Source organism: Saccostrea cucullata, unplaced genomic scaffold, assembly GCF_032062105.1.
Source record: "Saccostrea cucullata isolate Sc308-1 unplaced genomic scaffold, CSIRO_AGI_Scuc_v1 ctg1111, whole genome shotgun sequence".
Lineage (NCBI taxonomy): Eukaryota > Metazoa > Mollusca > Bivalvia > Ostreida > Ostreidae > Saccostrea > Saccostrea cuccullata.
The window spans coordinates 87,743-110,301 of NW_026922636.1; the positions used below are offsets into that span (position 1 = coordinate 87,743).

Here is a 22,559-nt window from a genome sequence, read left to right on the forward strand (position 1 = left end):
ATGGATCATGTCTAAATCATAGTTCAAAATCATGAATTTGTGAGTTTGATATGGTTTGTATGTGATTTTGGCATGATTTGTTAAGAAAAGTTTTTGTTTGGGACTCTGGCACCATTTTTTGGAATGCTTTACCGGTGCACATTAAATTGTCACCAACTGTTAATGCTTTCAAGAGACAAGTAAGAAACATTATGTAAAACAAAGTCGAAATGATTTGCGATTTATGTTTATTTGTTTTTGTATTTTTATGTATATATTTATAACATGTCTGTATGTATATAACTCTTAATCTTTATATTCCTAATTGCCAGAAGGCCTTGGGGAAGAATAGTGCTTGCGAATGCTAGACAACTCGCCCCCAAGACAAGTCGCCCCCAAGACAGCTCGCCACCTTTTCAGGACAACTCGCCCCCAATTTAGGACAACTCGCCCCCTGTTAAGACAACTCGCCCCCAGGTTAAGATAACTCGCCCCCAGCTTTAAGAAAGCAAATTGGGGGCGATATTTTTTTTATATAAATGTATATATTTTTTATTTAATATATATATTTTCATATTATTTCGATATTTATTTTTATTTCAAATGTTTCTGGTGTCAGTTACGCTAAAAAATTGTACTCCTCTCCTCACGTGAGATGCCTGAAAAAGAAATATGTTTTAGATTAAATCCATCAATATTTGCATTTATGCGGTCATTTATGCCTATAACATTGCGCTTAAAAAAGGAGAAGATACGATTAATATAATTTTTTTCTATGAAATTAAAATGTTTATTTTTTATATAATATTAAATATATTTTTTTATTGAATTATTTGAATGTGATTTTATATTTTAAATTATTTGTTTCCAACTCAAGCTTTCTTGAATTCTTCATCACTTTAAGGTTTTAAGTTGCTTCGGAGCTTGGATACACCATTTTTTTTTTTATCAACTGTATATACGTAATTTTCGAGGCTTGCATGCTCTAATTCTTCATTACTTTAAAGCTGCTTTGGAGCTTGGACAAGCCAATTTTTGGTCAACTAAATATACATAATTTTCTTGGCTTGCTTGTCCTAATTGATCATCACTTTGAAGTTCCAAATTACTTGTGAGCTTGGGGATTTCATTAAAATTCTGTTTGATGTTTTCATTTCAGTTTTCATAAGTTTCCTAAAAGCCGTCAATAGAATATCATTAATATGTCATTAAATAATTAAGATTGTTCAACTTAGAACATTGTACTTGATTTACCTAGACATATTCTACAGTTAAAAATTTAAAACAATATAATGCATTTTTTGCTTTATTTCATAAGAAAAAAGTCTAAGGAAATAATAAATATTTCATACATATATTGTATTTACTTTATATATGAAAAAACCCAAACAAATAACAACATATTACACACACAATCGTAAATATTAATTTTATTTTACTTATAATAAATATCAATTATAAATCAGAAATTAATTTTGCATTTAAAATATATTTTAGTGAATAATATATGTCGTTTTTTCCTTGCAATACACAATGAAATATAATGGGGGCGAGTTGTCTCTACAGTGGGGGCGAGCTGTCCTGAGTGGGGGCGAGTTGTCCTAAATTGGGGGCGAGTTGTCTTAACAGGTGTTGGGGGCGAGTTGTCTTGGGGGCGAGTTGTCCTGATTCCGTGCTTGCACTAATCAGGTTACCTTCTTTAAATAAAGTGTTACCGATTTCCCCCATGACTAAAATTACCCACAGCTTGGATCACCCCAATTTATGTCCTACATATTTGATCTAGGTAACGTATATTAATTTGTAGATATCATGGGAATATTACCAATCATCGTATGTTATTATTGTATGCTTTATAATTCATTTTATATGTTTATTTCATGGAAATCATTTACTTGTATTGTACAAACCCGAATTTTCTCCATTGATCAGGCCTATCGTAATAACAAATAGCCGTCCGGCATTGTAATTCTACTTAGGTACCCACATCCAACTTGGCATTGTTTCCAAAACAATTTCCAAACAACAAGTGATCCTTTTCCCCATATTTGTAATGCTAAAGCCTTTACTTGGTGCAAAAGTTGTTAGTGTTTCCATACAAACGTCGCGCGAATACTGGCGGTACCGCTTGTTATTCGCGCGTGAACTAATTCGCACCGGAATATGAATAAAGAAGGCACTTTGGACTTTTTCCTCAGTCTGGGACCTTGGTCAGACTCATCAACATCTGGCCAGCTCAGAGAATCCCAACTCCCCAGAAGTGGGTAAAATCTGATGCCCCAATATTGGGTAAATTGACCAAATATTAAATCTTGGGTAACCCAATCTACACAATTATTACATACTCTAACCCAACTTGAATCAGCTGAACGTACTATCCCATTATTGATATTGAGGAACTCAACCAGCTGACTATTATATATCCTGTCCCAATACCCATAAGTATACACTCTGTTTGTATTTAATTAATCATAAATTATTATTGTTATTGTTTGAATAAATTCATTTTTATTAATAAACAAATCTTGTTGATTAATTAAGGTAAATCACAGGAATAAGAGGACTCACATAATTTTTGTAACACCCAAGATCGGGTCACGTTACAAAAGTATTATTATTATTACATATTAAAGAGTTCTACTTGTAGGGTAATCTTATGCAGTAAGAGTTCTCTGTCTGAATAAGTAAGATAAAAATGTCTATTTACTGTAACACATTTTATGCTAGGTTAGAATATTCGTAACATTATTGGAGCAAGAAAAAGTAATTTAACTCATTAATTCTATATATATTTTTTCCAAATTTAGGTTAACAACAGGAATTTCATGCTTACAAATAGTCTAATGTCTCTGAACATTTTTCTTGCATACATAATGCAGATACCCTATGTTGATAATGACGTAAATGTCTTAAAATAACATCTTCATGTCGTATGTTGTTCTCAAAGTACAAAACACATTTTTCATCAGTGTTGAGATCATTCTAAGGTAAAATTATACTCCTTGAATCTTATTTTTTGAGTCCCTTACCTTGTCTCTTTAGATTATCCTCTTGGTTACTTTTTATAAATTCCGGAACTGTAATTTAAAATGTTTAAAAATTATATCGTAAAAAATGGAAATAATTTAAAAGTACATATTTACAAAAAGTGTATAAGAACAATACACTTACCGTCTATTATGACATCCGTCTTCCCTACAAAATTTTCTGCAATGAGCTTAATTTTTTGTAGTTTAATAGCTTCAATCTTTTTAACTACCAGTTTTGGAAATGGACACAAATTACAACTATCTTGATACATCGAGTCCATTATATTGATGGGAATGCACTGAGGTTTATTGTCTGTGGTAATAATTTTTTCCCAATTCAGAGTGGTAACAGAAGGAACAGATAATACTCTTGCTGAAAAGGTTGTCGAAATTTCAGTGTCCGTCCCTTCCTTTAAAGTTATTTCTGGTGGACCTAAAGAGTATATATGTATACTGTATATATGACTGCAATTTTAAAGAAATCCTTGTTTTTCAAACCTGTTTATACTAGAAACATTTACAGGTACTTAGCATTATTTCTTAAATAAAAGATTACATCTACATGTACATGTAACATCACCATTAAGAACATATCTTATGAATGTCTGGTACTCGGGATTCAAGGTTGAATTTTGTTTCAGATGATTATCTAGATTTATTTAGCAGATGTAACTATGTTTTAGAATAATAGAGAAAACAAAATGATTATTTTTATGATATTATGCAGGAAAACTACATTATCAAATAAGCCTGATGTATCGCAATCTGGGAAGGTATTACGAAATACTTAATATATGAACACATTTATATACATAAATATAACAAAAAAATCATTTTTAAAATGCAAAATGTATGCATATATAGTATGTTTGTAAGACAGCAATTTTCGTGAAGCTAAAACTATAAGAGATAAAATATTATTTGTTAAACAAATACAATACAACAATACTACTAATAATGATAAAATAAAAAAAAAATACCTAATTGAACGATTTCACTCTCGGCCTTTCCAACCAGATTTGCCACAACACATTTATATAACCCAGCATCATATTCATCTATATTTAATATACAAAGTGATCGTTGATTTTCTTGAAGAAAACGGTATTTAGCGGTGTTTTCAGCTATAGGTTTCCCATCTTTTGACCAGTGTATTGAAGATACAGGGGGAGAATGTTCGTCAATGGAAATATCAGTCATTATCCGTACTGATCGTGCTTGCAGGTCAGTTATATGACCAATGGTGATCCTTGGAACGGCTAAAAGAACATTAAAATTTCTTTAAGAAATAAGGTATAATTTTAAAACATCTATCGGGCTATAAATACGGATTGGTCACGAAATAAAATTCCATAAAGCCCAAAGGGCTTTATGATAAATTTAATCTCGTACTAACCTTTTGACCTTGCACCGATATTTATAGAGTTATAGATACGCATTGCTTTCAGTAGTGTTATATAAAGGAAAACATTTGCAAATGTAAATATTTTAAAATTACTTTTGAAAATAAATTGAAAGTGACATTTCATTTTACAAAACAGAGTTACTGTAGTAAGCTAAGAGTACTTACAACCCAAAACACGTAAAACAAAGGGATCACTTCTGACCTCCCCAATTGCATTAGACACAGCAAAATGATAAATACATTGGTCTCCGAAATTAGTATTATGGATGAAAAGTCTCGATGTTTGGACATGCAAAGTACTTCCTTGATATTTAAAAGTTTGAATATCTATATCCATTAACTTGTTTTTATCATTTATAATCCATTTCTTTTCTAAAATGGGGAGATCTGATTGAATTGTTGAACAAATTTCTGCTGTGTCTCCAAAACGGACACTTTTTGGTCCCGATAAAATTACGCATGGAATTCCTAGCAAATAAAAAGACAAAAAATATATAGTTTAATGAATGTTATATAATAGATTTGATAAGTGTATATAAGATGCCAAAGAAGATGCAATAGTTATATAAAAATGATTTCTTCGGCTTATTTAAATAATTAAGAACTCGCTTTTAAAATAAATGTTTACACTTCTTATCTATATATATAGACAGAAAATTATATACAAGGAAAGCGGACTTACTTCCTGAGACCGTCAAATCAATTTGGTTGGAGTGGATATGTGTCTGGTTGAGCTCTAGCATGATTGCTTGGTATTTTCCGTTATCCTCAAATGAGACATTCCGAATCATAAGTTTCTCATTTAAGCTGCCTTCATACTTTTCATTTTTTATATCTATTTCATGCGCAACGGCGCCTTCTCGTCTAATCCAGGAAACATAATGGATATTATTGTTAGATTCTCCGTCAAACTTGATATAAAATTCAGCATCGGCACCATATTCCACAATAGAGGGACCGCAGATTTGTAGTTTTGATGCTTTAAACAAAATAAAAATACTGTAGATCACTAAATTTTTGGCGACACCCTATTTTCGCGAGATACTTATTGACCCTATATTAACGATACGTAATTTTCTTTATCATCGTAAGGAATACTTTTATACGGGAGAATTGAATTTTAACGAGATCATTGTCTCGCTTAATCACTCGACAATAAAGTTCTCGCAAATAAAAAGTGATCAAAAGAAAAAAATATTAAAACATGCATAAAACAGTATTTCTTGCAACTTTATCCTATTATGAGATTTATATAGAACTGTCAAAGACCTTTTATCTTTTATTCTTTTTAATCATAATTTTTATTTTTTAAATATCTCACTATAATTACTTACTTTTCTTTTCTTGTTCCAAGACTAACTTATCCACATTTTTAGATATTTCAGATAATTTTCTATGAACATTTTGATTATCTAAAGCTATAAAGGATTGATAGAATTCTAAGGATTCCATCCCAAAGTCCTTTTGTAAAATGTCTCCGAGGCCGATTTGATAATGAATTGAAGAAGATAGCGTTTTCATTTTGATTTCAATTCTTTTACAGATATCTTCTAAGGAAGACCATAATTTTTGGAAGTCGGAATCTGATATCGACGAACTTTTCAAATGTGCGAATGAGTTGTTTCGTAGGTATCTTAGCCTCTCAATATCATCCCCAACACAAAGATGACTGTTAAACGGATTAATTCCCCATCCTCTCGTTGGTTTGAATGCAGGGCAGAGATTTCGAAGTAAAGTGTATAGTAACGTAACATCAAATGCTTCATAGTCTGGATCCTGAGTTGAATTTGGACACACAAGACAACGTTGCTCTTGACGAAGTTTTAAAGTAGTGCAGTTTGTTACCGCTGAAGGTAAATTATGAGGCTGAATTTGACTCTCTAAGAGTTTTCGCAAAATTCGGGGTATTTCTTCTACTGCTGCAATTCCAAAATAAACAAAATTTGTTTGATCCGAAGTCAATTTTGGCGTTGCCATTATCAGCGTTTCTCAAGGTGTGCACCTGAAATTTCAAAATAAATCATATACATGTAGAACTCGATAATAAACTTTGATAATTCAAAAATACGGCTCGCTCTCCAGTCGAGAGTCTGATATCACAATCTTCTTCCAGGGGTCTGATAGGCAAAATGGTGAATATATGTAGCAAAATCAACCTTAAATAGTTTACTTCTCTTTATTTCTGCTATAACTCTATTATCAAAATCGATTTTGAGGAATAGTCTCCTGTTTTTCTACTTGTATATGCTATATAAAGCGTGATACATTTGTTTCATTTGAGTGATTTTCTAGCCTGATTGTCGACATGTTCACATCTCCGATAGAAATCCATAAACTGATCAAATACATGTTTGAAAAGAAAAGTTCAACTAAAAAAAAAGCTTTACTGAGACGATTTTTTAAAATGCATTTGCTGCAATTAAAAAAAAAACCCTTACACTGAATACATTGATGAACAGCGAAAGCCGTTTAGATATGCATGCATGCAGGTCGAAAAAACGCATTGAACTTTGTGATTAACATATAACCTGAACAAACTGCTATCATTACCTTGATGTGCACATGTCGAAAGAAATATCCTATTTTACTTTTTATTGAAATTTGATTCTCAGACGTCATGTAATCCATTGACAACTCAACAGTAAAAAAAATGTCAGCGCTTAGCACTTTGACACACGTGGTCCATACTGGTTAGGGAAAATTTCAAGGAAGGAAATCTTACTGTTATTTGGTTAATTGAAAATAAAATGAAAATAAAATTTATGACCTTGACTTTACTACATCAAATTTATTATATAACATACATCATGACGAAGGTTTCATCTTTTGAAGAGATTTTCCTGTGAAAGGGGGAGGGGGGTATTAAAAAAGCATAATTGTCTCTTAAAATAATTTAAGAAAACGCCTGAAAAAGATTGGATTTCTTGTCGATGAATTATTTTTAAATAATTACTGTGTAATGGCTTTTATTTTTTAAAAATAAAAGTTATCTATTATTTTATACACAAAAAACAAAACAAGATTCTGTGGTAAATGAATGATCAAAATAGAATTAAATGTGAATTATATTTCTTGATATATAATATTGATAAATGAATAATTGTAAAAGCATACAGGAAGTGGAAAACTGATTAGAATTTCATTTTCTACCCAAAATTTGTTTTTCTTTTTTATTTCCCTCGGCTACGTATTTTTTCCCAGATTCCTAACATGAGAAGGTTTAAGAATGGTCCCAATGTTCCATTTCTGTGGTATTGATTTCACGTTTATTTCCCTTTCGATGTCTTTAATTTAATATACCTGCCTTTTATGCCTTTGTTCTTTTATTCTATTAAATCCTTTGTAGTACCTTTAAATCTTTTGTCATTATACCCGTATACTGTAATAGATATGTCCGTACGTCCGTCCGTCTGTACATCTCTACGTCCATCTGTCTGTTTGGTTGCCCATTTCTTATCCGCAACTCCTCTTATACCTCTGAGTGAAATTTAATGAAACTTTCACAGAATCTTTATTACATATTTCTATTGTGCACTTCCTATTTTACTTTTTGATCCGACATATATCTTGGGTTTCCCGGCCACAGCATAACATGGACTTTTACATTATAACAATATGGGAGGCGGGGCTATCATTTATTGAGCTCAATGTCCACATTACCGCTAGTTTTATCATTATGCTTACAAGTTCTGGAGTGAAATGAAAGACGCGTTTAGGCCTTTGTAGCATACGATTTAAAAAAAACCTACAGACCGGTGCTTATTTAAAGAGAAACTTTCCAAATGCATTTAGAACGCTCTAAAGAAGTAAATTTAATTTAGATAATATAACTGTACACCACATTCTAAATAGAACATTTTAAAACCCATGTATATTTTATTCTTAGACAAATCAGATTTGAAATCTTTTTTTCAAATTTAACAGAAATCTTAATGGCTTAATAAGCTTGATTTATCGTATTTTGCTTTGTGTTATTGAAATATAGGCATAGTCAGAGACATTTTTTTTTTATTGAATTAGTTCTTATAATTCAAAATTGATATACATGTTTAATAGCTGGTCAGTGGTCTAGTGAACATTCTAAACCTTGTCAACAACATGGTCCAGAACACTGATTCTGGATAAGACACTGGTGAAAATGTGCTTTGCATATAAACAAACTATTTTAAAAAAGCTGTACTATAAATATCTAGTGATTAAAATTTCATCAAATCAAAACAATCTCGACATTCTGAGAAAATCTTATATAATTTTAATTAATTTAAAGATATTTAAGAATGAATTGAACAGCTACCTTGTCTATAACTTATAAACAAGTGTTTGGCAGTTTACGCATTATAAACGGTTCCAACCCCGTTTATACTGTATGAATTGTGAAGCTATTGACTTCATTCCTCTTAATTTAATTTTCATTCATTTATTAAGATGGAGCACACGGCCTCCGTGGTAACTGATCCCACCTCGAGATCCGATCTTTGAATGTCCGTGATAGCTCTGCTTTTTTTGTATTGTTAAATGGAATTTGAATACTGTTAATTGTTTCCATATGTTTTATTCCATTAAAATTGTAAAAAAAAAAAAAATTGAATGTTATATCAGGCGGATCGATACGTTTTTGACGTAAGTCATTTTGGCGTATGAAACCCAATTTATACAATATAAAGTAATGTTTTTTTTTTTCAATCAAATATTACAAAAAACCAGAATTAAACTGTAAAAGGTTACTAGAAGACATATGTTTTACAAGTGAGCACCCAAAAAATTAAATGAATAAAAATTGTAAATGGATAGAAATTGAAATTACCAGGTCATGAAACCTCTCTTGCTGGCAATAATTGGGTTGTTTTTATGAAATCGTTTAATATTATTTATAAATATTGAGTAAAATTTATCGTAAAAGACTTCCAGAAGTTTGAAACTTGGAGGTTTCCAATTCTGGATTCCACTCTTGCTGGTAATCGTTTGTTATTGGGTTGTTTTTGTAGACAATTTTATCCAGTGAAATTTATATATCTTGTGATAGATTTCTATATATTACTGTCTACTTCTTTTTATGAAATAAGTAAATGCAATGTTGGCAATTGTGATAGTAATTCCTAATATTGGTAAAATGCCAAAACCTTTGAATACACATCTTAAACAACCTTGTACATTTAAAGTAGGGATCTAAGGGTTTTTTAACTGTATAATAATTACATTTGATATGTCTTTCTCAACTAGTATTTTGAAATTCTATTCTTTATTATGTTTTTTTTTTCCTTCGTTGTATAATCATCTGTTAAAATAGTCCACGGACTTTAAGGTAGTCCAATCCTTAGGTTTATAAAATTAGCAGTTTAGTAATCAAAAATACTCATAAAAGTATCTCTGAGTCCGCAAAGTTATGTAAATTTATCCACAGTATTTCTTTAAAGTTAAAGATAAAAGTTTATCATGTTATATAGGGAAAGTTATCAAAATTATCGATATTTTTGCAGAAAAAACAAATTCGAATATCAGCAATGCATTTTCTAATTGCATATTGATCAACAAGTGTATTTTAGGTTTAAAAAAACGATAGGTATCTAGGCATTCAGAGAAATTGTCATGATTTTTTTTTACTTATTTGGTATTTTTGGTCTTCTATTTCCGTCATGTATTCTATAATACATAATGTAAAAGGCTTTTGCTATCATTGCAAGACACCACAAATAACTTCTTATTTCATATCATGCTAATAAGCATTGGTATCTAAGGCTGGGTTCAAGAAAATCTTATTTCTCCAAAACTGTTTTATTTTTTTTCCTATTGTAGGGTACAAATGTCAACTTTTATAAGACCTTTTTTAAGACTTCCAAAAACCTTGAATCTTAAAAGATGAATAATGAAAATTGTTGCACGAAAAAAAATCATTTTCAAGCTTAATTTTGATGCATTTTAAATTAAATATTAATTCTTGGAGTGATCCTTCCTGGCTGAGGATCGGATATCTTTAAATTGAAATAATTTGAGGTGCGTTAAATCAAACAATAAAATACCGGGTATAACATTTTTTATCCACTCGCAACGGGGTAGGTAGGGATATTTGTAACGCAAGCATGTATGTATGTCTGTTTGTGGGTGTCCTGTGCGATTTGATATGGACGTGGAAGTGAAAGCGTAGTAATTTGCATCGAATGATGTCTTTTACAGGTATGCTTTTAGCGAAAGGGGGGTATTATGTACTAGATACTACCGAAGGAAACGATTACGTTATCTTACAGGGTATTATTGATGTCCTATTTTATTAATGACAGGACTCTTTTATCATTTCCTCTTTTAGATAACATCTCTTGGTCAGTGAAGTAATTCTTTAGAATGCTGAAATTTTTGGTAATTGAACAAATTTGATATGTAAAATGTTTACTTCCTTAACTTCATTCTGCTATATCATTCTACATTCCTGTTTAATATTTCAGTCTGAATGGTTAAGCCGCATTTAACAATCCCTAACTTGACAATGCTTAACATTATGCATGCTAATTATGCACACTGTTTACTGCAGAATTCTCGAAAGTCATTTGTGCATTTTAAACGCAGTGTAAACGATGTCAATGAAAGATTGAGTCCGATGTAGCTTTCTTGAACAGAACAATCGACATACGAAACATCCTTGCGATTGCAAACTTTAGATGATAAAGGAATTTGGGGTGTTGTAAAAAAAATTGAGTGGTCGGTATTTTCTTTTCGAAGCTTTTTTTTGGCGAAAAAAAGAAGCGGTGAGTTTGAAACCTTTCCAAACATGAATCTAACGACGTTCTCCGATTTTTAATAACATCCGAAGTAAGACAATTATCATAATAATATGAAAGAAAAAGTGAGCAAGCTTACATACCCCGCGCTCCCCCAAAAGTCAAAGTGCTGAAATTTCCGGAAAAATGAAGGAATCAGAATTTCCTGGTAATAATGACATCTACACCTTGTGTCATAAATATATGTGTATCTGCAAAGTTTGACAAAATTGTGTGCAGCGGTTATGAGGAGTTGCGCTGACAATTCATCTCTATATTCAAGATATGGCCAAAAATTTAAGTGTATAAGTGCGGAAATTCCCGAGGCATCCAGAGTTGGGGTCATTTACTTGAAAATGTTCTTTTGTCAATTTTGTTAATTGCCTTCAATAACAAAAAACATTGATTTTAACAAATGTAATTATAAGTTACTGTCATTCACTTTGAAGAATGCAATAAAATACATATCAATAACTTTTAATCTAGTTTTATTTCCCAAAAATATACATCAATAACTTTAGTTTAATTCCGAAAAAAATTGAACATAAATAATTTTTTTAAGCAGTAATATTATTTATGGATGTCAAAATTGTCAATAATTGATATTCGAATATCCGATAGGTATCTTGCAATGAAATGTCACGTAGAGTTTCATATATAAAGTAATTATGTTTTAAAATTTTAAAGAATATATGAAGAGTATATACCCATATTGTGATGAAAATTTGTTTTTGAAAGTTCAAAAGATTGCTTCTAGTAGTATGTTCCAGATTAATTGATCGTCTTACCAAAGTCTACACTAATTACTTCTATACAAATTTCTACTAAGCTAAACAATTATCTACTACAGAAAACTTTAAATCAATTAATTTTGGCTAATTAATTTCCTGATAATTATTTTTAAAGATATATACATAAATAAGGGATCCATGTGTTTTATGACAAACTGTGTTCTTATAACAATACATACTGATTGTAAGTACTTGGTATTGTTGACCACTAATTTAAATGATCAAAGAATAATGTATTCTAAAAGTCACATTCTTCACACTCTTATAGCTATCCAGCAGGGGTGTCTTTAATTGTTTCTTAAATCAAATCTTATTCCTAATCAACGGTACGAAGTTGATTTGATTTCAAATAAATCTTGCGAGATTTTCCTCTCCATTAAATGCTTGCATACTTCAAATTGAATATTCGAATCATATATTTATATTCGAATATCGACTCATCGAATGAATATTCGAATATTTGTTATTATTACATTTGCCCTTTCCAATTGCACTTGCCACTGCGTTTATGCTCTAAAAACATTATTTAGCATGCATTTAATAAATGAATAAGCACAAGTTTATGTCAGCTAGTACAGGTATGATTATGAAACATCTTTTTAAAATATTTTCTTGAAAATAGAGTATTTGAAATGTTATTGAAGGATACAATTCATTTTTGGACTATATTAAAAATACATTCAATTACTTGTCATTGAAAGCAAACTAAATTACAAATACTTTCAATTACTTTGAAAAAAAATGTTTGAATTACAATAAATAATTGTTCTTGTTTCAACTTTCCCATCCCTGATTATTGTCTGATATAATCTATACAACATTAAATTATGGTGTACAATTAATGTAACTTGATATACTGGTTGTATTACATAAATAAAATATTTTAATCATTCATATATACGTAAGTGTATATAAAAGTAATCTGTTTAAATAGAAAAGTAGTTATTTGAAATACAAGATGATAAAATAGATAATATACCTACGGAACACTGTTGAATTATTGTCAACATAAGAGTCCAAAATATTTTTTCTACTAGCGATGTTTTAAGTGCGCAATAAGTCGGGTTTTTTTTAAAAAGTAAATCGATATCAATGTATTGCTTGCAAAAGTTCTTTATCAACGCATCATGGTTCGTCAATCCTAAATAAAGAGGTCCATTCACTACCGATTTCTGTATTTCGACACCAGGTAAACACAGCCTTGCTGTGTATCCTAATTGTTTGTATTGTCAAGGTAATGTGCAACTTGAAACCGGGTTGTACCTCAATTACATTCAATTTTTTTACGGAAAACATATTAGTTTTATTCATTTAAAGAGCGTCACATTACAGAATACATATAACAGTACTAATTGCTGTCACAGACTCTCCAACCCATACTTTAAACAACAAAAGTGTTTGTGGCTGAATTTACAAATTTTCGTAAATGATATAAGTAAACCAAAAAAAGGAAGAAGCTCATTCTTCTTATAGTATTTTGGATTCAGTTTTACAGTTGATAATCAATACAACTCAACGCACTTTCTAAGCTCACATGGTTTTTTGCAAAAATTAAGGTCACATTCCTTTTGCAATAAAGTGTACATTATCGACATTTAATACGAGACATAGGCCTGATATGTATTTTATATATCATGGTTAAGGTACACATTCTTTGTATTTATTATCTTAAAGTTTAAAGTCGATGTTTTAAATGGGACTTTATTAATAAATTATGTGATATTACATCTGTATGAATTCACCATAAGTATTTACAAATTAAAATAATCAAGCTTTCCTTGAAGATATTAGACATTTAATTTTTGATTGTGAACATGTTCATATACTGTGGAAAAATCTGAGTTCTGTGTTAAATTTTGATGTTCATTGGAAGCATGTCGTCCTATGTTTTTATTCTGAACGGAATTCCAAAATACAATTTTTAAATACCTTTGTGTCTTTCATAGCATATAAGATATATAAAGAGCGATATATGGTAAGTGTCTCAATTGGCCCCTTAAAATGAATATCTTAATTTTACTTTATATATAGCTTTAATTTGTACAGCTATATATGCTACCTTTACTGGTCATTTTCATTTTGATCAAAATGCCGTTGTTTTAAGAATATGACATCATAAAAATAACGTTTTCCCGCCATTTTAGCATATTTTGTATAAAACTGTTTTTTTTAAAGCAGTTTTTCTTCAAGAAAATATAGAGCGCAGCCTAGAACAAGATTTATATTTTTACCAAAGATGTATCTATCCAATACTAATAAGTGACAGAAAAATTATGTATGTTCTACACTGCGCTCTATGTTTCCTATAAGAAAAAACATCAAGAAAGAGGCATATTTTTGGCTTTTTTGTTAGATAGCAAAAATAGCATTATTTCGCATGTCATTTACAGCTAGTTAGTGAATATAAATGTGAAAAATATATTGAAAATATTTCTAATATAATCTCCTCTACAAAATAAATATCAATTAAACATATCTGAATGTCATTCTAAAATGTTGATTTTTAGGGGGCCAAAATTCGCTCTTATCATATATACTCCTTTAAAATGTTTTGTAGAGTTACGAACAAAACTGAAACAAAATATATGTTACTTTCTTATGTCAAAACAAATATTAAAAACAATATGAGCATTTTTCTGAATTTAACAAAACTCACATGTATAAAAATAAGATGTTGTCATTTGTAGAAATGCTTTAATTAAGATATGTTGTTCTGTTATTTTTGTTATACTAACTATCCTGGCCCGGGATAGTTAGAAATTGTAATCGGGCGTGCATAATTATTAATAAATTTATTTTTTTTTTAAAAAAAGCTTTCCTTGCTACAATCTATAGTTGAAATTTTTAAATTGACATCTTAAAACTGAGTATTTTTCGAAGAACCTCAGTTTGCACATTTTCTATACTCCTCGTGATTTTGTCGAAATTCAGCGCCAACAATTGATAATGCTGCATAAAGAAATAATGCCAACAGACAGGATAAAAAAGTTTAGTAAATTGTTACCATTTAAAAGAAAATTCTTTAACGTGTACGGTCGGATCTTTAAACTTTTGCAGTAGGATGTATCTTTTATGATGCTAGATTCAGAAAGTGGCGCTAAAAATGCCAGTTTTTTAATATGAAATGCTGTCAAACAAATGAGAAATACTAATATATTGCGATTTATAGTGTCATTTTATTGTACAAAAATACAATTTACATGATTTTCACTGTTTTTGAGTCAGTGCAAGGCAAAGAACTGCTTTCAAAAGAACAGATACAAAGAAGGATCCATTTTTTTAGATGCCATGACACCATCTGGGAACTATCATTACAGCAATGTGACCTTTATTTGTGTGAAGAATCATGAGAGTTTTAAAAGTGTGTTAAGCTATATACGTTAATAATTGTTGTCCCTTTCTAAGGAAAAATGTATTCAAAATCACAACCCAGTTTTAGATATTTTTAATATAAAAAAATCAAATTGAATTTGAATTATCCTACCCACATCTTATTTAACATTCTTAATCATTCATCACACCAATATATCATTTTTGGATATTTCAATCGACACAAACCTTCATGGTAAGATAACAAACAGACTTGACAATTAAAATGACGACTTCTTCTTTTCTATCCTTAACTTCTCTGATTTTTGTAGCAGTACACCATTATCTGCTTATAGAGTCTATGTTTCTTAGTTGAATAGGTACACATGAGTATGCTCTTATTGCAAACAATTTTTAAAATGAGGCAAGTAATTGACAATTGAATTGAGAAACAACAATATCAACAGTCTCACTTAAAATCAAAATTATTTTACAGATTCTATGGACGATTCGATGACCTTACCAGCAATACAAACTTCATTTACTCGAATATTGCCTGATTTTATTCACACGAATTGTTAGTCCCTTACAGTTTTTTTCCCATTTGTACGATCATGACAAATTACTATAGTATACATTGTACTAGTTGACCGTGGCATCTGATCCAACACCTGATCTCTTTCAAAATCATTGTATTTGATACAATTATCATATATTTTGCATTATTGATCCGCGTTTTTGAAGATCAAACAGTAACTTTTCAGTAATATGAAAAATTCCTAAACGTGGCGCTAAGTAAAGGTTTTTGTTAAAGCGGCTCATTTTAAAAACTCTTCAATATATGTTTGAATGCATGAAAATTTTGTTTTTACACTTTAGGGCCTTTAAACTTTTTAAATGTATTTTCACGTTCATCTGAACCAATTTTCATTAAAAAGGCCATAGTTCTTCCTAACTGCGAAATTCCCTTTGTGAAATTAGTGACAATTAGAGTCAACAGTTTAAATGCTTTATTATATCTTATGAATTGTCAGTTAATGGAGTCATAGACTTTGAAAGAAAAATTTTGTAAAGGTGTGCATAACGAGTTTTTTGCAGGTATTTTTGTAGCATACAGCCGTTTCAATATTTCTAGATGGAAAAGGAAAAAGATAAGGCAATGTTAGTGTACAAAATTCACTCTTTCTAACCTACTTTGGTCCATGTAAGTAAATGAAATAATATAATTATCCATATGTTTTCATTAAACATCGATCTATTTAACTTAATCATTACAAATGTCAGAATCCTCCATATCTTGTGTAAACGCAGAGATGCAGAAGGTTAAAATATTTGCCACAATCTGGATATAGATAGTCGTTAATCAAGCAGATTCCATAAAATATAACCACCTATTTTTAAAGAAATACCTTTAAGATTCAGAAAGTGATGTTCAAAGATGATGTTACGGGGAGTGTTACCAGTGAAAAACACAAAGTACAACTTGTTCCCGGACAACCCTAACACAAATTTACAGTATTTAACTATATTATTTTTATTGTATATTCAAAGCTCTTGATTGGCCCAAAATATAATACATAATCAAGAATATAACGGCATCTGAAATTGAGTCACTTTTTATATAATCTGCAATGCATTTTGAATTGATGTTTCTTAAAATGAAGATAACTTTGTGTAAAAAAAAGTACCAATGTCACAATTATAGCTAACACAGTGCTTGACTGATATTTCTGAAGAAAAAATATTTTAACTTTATTTATATATACATGTATATTGTAATTATATTTGTAATGTTCTGATGCTGATAGGCCTTGAATGAACTTTTAATATTGACTACATTAGGCAAAAAATTGATACAAAAGATATTCAAGAAAATGTAGTATTTTACATTCGTTAATCCTCTAAAGTACCCGCCGAAATATAACTGAAATATTGCCGACTCGGCGTTAAACAATATAAAATCAATCAATCCTCTAAAGTACTCTATCATTATAGAGGAAAAGCAATTACATTAAACAGCTTAATCTATTTTGATTTCTATAGTCTCTGTGTAAAAGAGAAAACTTGCGCCTTGTTCCCATTGCTCTCAATTTGTCTTTTATCAATTTCTGTATAAAAAAAAAAAAAACAGATGTAGTCCTTTAATTTGGTCAATCCATAGATATATAGACTTAATAGAAAAAGCAAATTGACCTTGCACTTCGATATATCTTTGAATCGATCTCATAAAAGGGATATATTTATATAATTGTGTACTATTGTTAACTTTAGTGAATACTTTAATATTTACCATAAAACTTTACTCTAGTATTTATTTGAAGATATAAAGCTTTAATATATCGCAAAGAGCTCGGTTCACTATATGCATAAAATGGCCCTGTAGATATACAATTGATTGATCACTTTAAGTTTCATTTGAAGCATTAAAATAAAATAGAGAATTAGTGCATTCATTTTCTATTTAAAATTTTCTCCTAAAATTCCAGGTCTTGGACTTATGAAATTGCAGAGTTTTTGAATTTTAAGGTAGCAGGTATATTTGAGTACTTTCAGTGAAAAAAAAATGATTTGAGCGCACTCTCTGATTTAACGTAGAACCTACGTCGTATAACATCATAACAAGTGAATGTGTTGAGTCTGTGCTAGATCCATTATGACTTCATAAACAATTCAATGTCACTTCTCTCCGTACTTTACAGCTTCAATAGAATTGGTAGAAAATACTGCATTTTGAAACTCACAGAATTCAATTTAAAATTATGCCGAAATAGTCTTAATTCAATTCATATATTTTTTTGGTTTATAATGCTTATTGACAATATATTTCTGAAATTTAGAGAAACCTGATAAAAAGATATATCTTCTATAGCATCAGAGGTGCCCATTTATTACCTGAACTTCTCGCATACACTGACGAAAATTGACGATAATTTTAAAGAATATTATTAAATGTCAATTTGCATATTCTACATTATGATTTAATCCTTAATTAGGAGGAAAATAGTGCTTCACATCGTCTTTTGTTTCAGTCGTTTAATAAATAATATCCTGAGATCTATGACATACAATATAGAAATCATGACATCAATCTTGACTTTCTTTCATGATTGAATTTTTAATGAATTTAGAACTGTTTATGTGACCACTTTTCATCACATTGTTCCATTGTGAGAAGCTGAAAAACAAGGCCTTTTCGAGAAACTGTATTAAAAATGAATGGTAAAGAACAAGTGAACTAGAGTGAAATAAAACACTTCATTAAAGCTGATGTAACACTTGATAAGAGTCCCAAAGAATATTCACTGAATTTTTACAGCAACCAATGTTCATTTAATAGACACATGAGCAAAAATGATTCAAATTCATATAATGGGCATCAAAATGGGTACAGTCCTTGGCGATAAAGACTTACAACAACCAATAAATTGTTTGCCAAAATTCAATAAATTATCACTGTTTATGTTTAATTGACTTTAAGACACATGACAAAATTAATTGACTTAATTTGAGAGGTAGTTTGCACGGTTTAAAAGAAACATTTGTCAGTTGAAAAGCTTAGTACTCAATGGTCACCATATGTTTTGAAAAATGAGTAAAAACGACAGCGTGTAAGAATATCTTAAGAATTATTTTTTTTTATAAAGTCAAGAATTAAACTTATCCACGTATGTCTGATAATCAGCCAATTATTGTTTGTGTATCATATACATGTACCAGATATAAATGTACACGGAACAAATCATTTCCACAAACTCATGAAAGGAAATCAATATTTTCTTATTTTTATTCCTTGATATCCACTGTAATTGCTGTAGTTAATTAATAAAACACACTGTATTTCTCACTAAAGTGTGATTGTTACGCAGTTATGTTCATTTAGGTGAAATTCAACAATGTTAATCCAAAGAAAACAACCGTCATGGTTGCTCAGTAATCGGAAGGTCGTGGGTTAGAATCACGGCCGCGACTGACCTATATAAAGTGGGTAGCAATTGTTTCTTCTCTTAGCACTCTGCACTTTGAAGTGAAAGTTGCGGGTTCTTACGGATGACACTTTAAAAACCGATGTCCTGTGTCACGATAGGCGTTGGTACGATTAAGAACCTTCACTGCTTAATGGCCCTGGGTTCCAATTAAAGGTCTAATTTTGAATCCCTTCACTGGTATATTGTAATGTCTCTATACGAGTGAATAATCTCGAACAGGACGTAAAATTAAAGGCAATCAATCAATCTTACCAAAACATAAATAATATATACATTTGAAAGTTTTATCGCGTCTCTTTAACAGTGGCGATCAAGCACGTCAACACAGGTGATCTGTGAACGAAATACTTCAAACCTTTAAAAAATCAGAGACTTATATACAGGTATTGACCCGAGAAATAAAAACAAAAGGGGGTTAAATGGCGGACAATAATAAATATCTCCTTTTTTTAGAGTTCTGTTTAGTTTGCTATGTGCAGGTTCGAAGGCCAGAATTATCTTAATGACACGCCATCTGTTCCAGATACATGGCCATTTGAATTTTAGTGATGTCTTGGCTGAAGAAATTTTCTCTTATGAGCAGAATATTTGATATTTTACTTTAAATGACAGTAATCATGATCGAATTGAATGTACGACTCTCCTCTTACTGAAGATACATCAGATGACAAAGGTTAATGACTCTAAACATCAACAAATTATGGTCATGAGATAAACAGGGAAAAGTTGATAGCCAGAGATATATTAAAGGCGGGAAATTATGGCAATGTCATAATACCTGTACGTCACATTATATGAGCGTATAATAAAATATTACTGTATTCTGAAATTCACTTTTTGTCATCAGAATATATTTATGACTCTTTGTACAACAATTTTAAGAACTGAATTCGAAAATCAATTTTGTTCTTGAACCCAAATTCTTTTTGTCGGCAAAATGTTTGTTACTAATCCTTGCCATTAAGATATTATTATATGGCTGTTTGAATTCTAAAATATAGTATTTGCTCTACTCCTATTTCGTATTGTTTATGGACATTTGATCTGAATATTGTTTGTTATCTCCGTATTTTTCATTAACACTTATTGCTCACATGGATACTTGCTATACTTCTTATAGAATAGAAGGATATGGAAATAACGAACAGTATACAATCTCAAAGTCCATAAAACAATACAAAATAAGAGCAGAGCGAACACGGACCCCTGAAATATCAGAGGTGGGATCAGGTGCCATGGAGGAGCGAGCATCCCCTGCCGACCGGTCACACCCGCCATGTGCTCCTTGTCATGATCAGGAAATAACGGAAAACGTAGGTAATCAGAGATTACAGAGCTCACCTCTACAAATGTTGACTAAAAAGTGTACATCCAAAAATGCAAAATTTATGCAATTTTGATTTGATACTTTGAAATAGACCTATATAAAAGCTTCAAACTAGCTCTTCATCATGTAAATGTGATTAAATCCAGCATCTGAAGCAATTTTAAAATAACGTCAGACTTTTTTCTTTCGTTTTTTGTGTCAGCTAATAAGATACCAAGTTTAAGGTAACCCTCTCTCCACACAAACGTTTCTCATGTGAAAATGGCGAAATTACACTTTACTTTTTTGTTGTTTTTAATTCAAATGTTTTTTATCAATTTCTTCCAGATCAACGGTACAATGATTTCTGATAAAGTTCTACATTCATATCCATTCTAAATACAGCCTTTTTTAAACGAAGCAGAAAAACAATCTATCATAATTGATAGTATAACAATTTTTCAGACACTAATTACTCTAATTTTTTTTACTTTGCATTAACTACTGTTAACGATCTTCCATAAATGAATATCTGTTTATGTAAATATATTTTTTTAAAAAGACTTGTTATCTTCAAACCTAGTCTTTTAATTAACATTTTGCAAAAAGAATAGAAAACGATAGTAAACATCAAGTCATGATTACCGTATAAGTAGAAATTTTAGCGAGGATTTGATATTGGCATTATTAGCGAGGCTGTTGTGATCGCTAAAATTGAATATCGCTAAAAATAAATCGCATTATATTTGTATAAGCTTCTTTAGTAAGCATTTTAAAATCGCTAAAATTGCTTCTCGCTAAAAATAAAATAACAGATTTTAGGGAGAAATCGCTAAATTTGCGTTTCGCTAAAATTTCCACTTATACGGTAATATTTATTGGTTTTTTTTTAAGAAGGCCACAAAATCACGTCCCAATGGCGAGGATAACAAGCAGACGTTAGCTTAACAAAGAATTATTCATTAACTCTTTACAACTTACGGAACTGTTATGCAACTCACATGCTCACGTCATAGAAATATGTAATTACCATTTCCCTGCAAGCACCTATAGCGCGGTAGAAGTTTTTTCTTAAGTTAAGCGTAAATTATATTATGATGTAATATTCGAATAAGAAAATAACTTTTCTCATTTTATGAGATTTAGCAATAATATAATAAAAGAAAATTTGGGACTAATTTGAAGATAAAATTAACTTTTTAAAGTGCATGAAAATGCGTGATTGCGGGGAAACGTTAAATGCATGATTTTACGTTATAAATAGGAAATCATAAACAGTGCATGCGTTAAAATGTGTGACTGCAGGAAAGGGGGTTAAAAAAGAACAAGAACAAAATACTGACTCCGAGTGTTAATTGTCGGCAATTTCTCCGTAAAATTATTACTCTTGTCACATTTCAAGAAATGAAGAACAGAAATATCTTAGTACAAATACATGTACATGAAAAACACCACACAAAATTGTCGATAAAATATATTCAATTCAATTCATATTCACACAACTGCTAACGTATAACCTAAGGAAATTAATATTTTACTTTTTAAAAACCTGTTTATGATGTTTTTGATATATAAATATGTTAATTTCATGAAAAATAAGGCATACTAATATTAAAACTTATAAATAACTACAATGTTTACTGCAGTGTGACCAATTCATAGAAAGAATTACCAGGTAAACTCGTGTCCTTTCCATTTTCGAAGATTTTTTTTTCATTGTATTTGTGTTCTTTACATTTGTACTGCTTAAAAAAATCGGTAAAATAGTTACACCGTATGCGGCGTTTGACGCTAGCAGAGCGTGCTAGAGCAGACAGTATGGCGTCTGCAAAGTGTTCCTTTAGAAAAATCTGTAAAAAATGAAAACAGTTAAACAATTATGAATTCCACTAATGATAAATTGTTACAAATAGATAAGCAACATAAAAATGCAAACTACAGAATGCAATGGCTTTAATTAAGCAGCATGCAATTGGTTAAAAAAGTGTTCCATAAAACTAGGTCA

The 22,559-nt window shown here is 30.4% G+C and overlaps 1 protein-coding gene across 1 annotated transcript; it reads right to left on the reverse strand.

Moving 5' to 3' along the window:
- Positions 1-1,539: 1,539 nt before the first annotated feature.
- LOC134262115 (matrix-remodeling-associated protein 5-like) lies at positions 1,540-6,390 on the reverse strand. The gene is made up of 7 exons (XM_062744503.1): positions 5,748-6,390; positions 5,096-5,392; positions 4,579-4,881; positions 3,989-4,267; positions 3,151-3,441; positions 3,009-3,056; positions 1,540-1,709 (listed from the first exon to the last, which is right to left on the reverse strand). The coding sequence occupies exons 1-7, from the start codon at positions 6,388-6,390 to the stop codon at positions 1,540-1,542; spliced, it is 2,031 nt and encodes a 676-aa protein (XP_062600487.1).
- Between the last annotated feature and the right edge of the window lie 16,169 nt (positions 6,391-22,559).

Excerpts from the sequence above, each read along its gene's own strand:
- LOC134262115 (XM_062744503.1), bottom strand. The coding sequence starts at position 6,390 with ATGGCAACGCCAAAATTGACTTCGGATCAAACAAATTTTGTTTATTTT. Across the intron at positions 4,882-5,095 it reads TGATTTGACGGTCTCAGGAA|GAATTCCATGCGTAATTTTA; the intron begins GTAAGTCCGCTT and ends TTTATTTGCTAG. Across the intron at positions 3,442-3,988 it reads GAGTGAAATCGTTCAATTAG|GTCCACCAGAAATAACTTTA; the intron begins GTATTTTTTTTT and ends TATACTCTTTAG.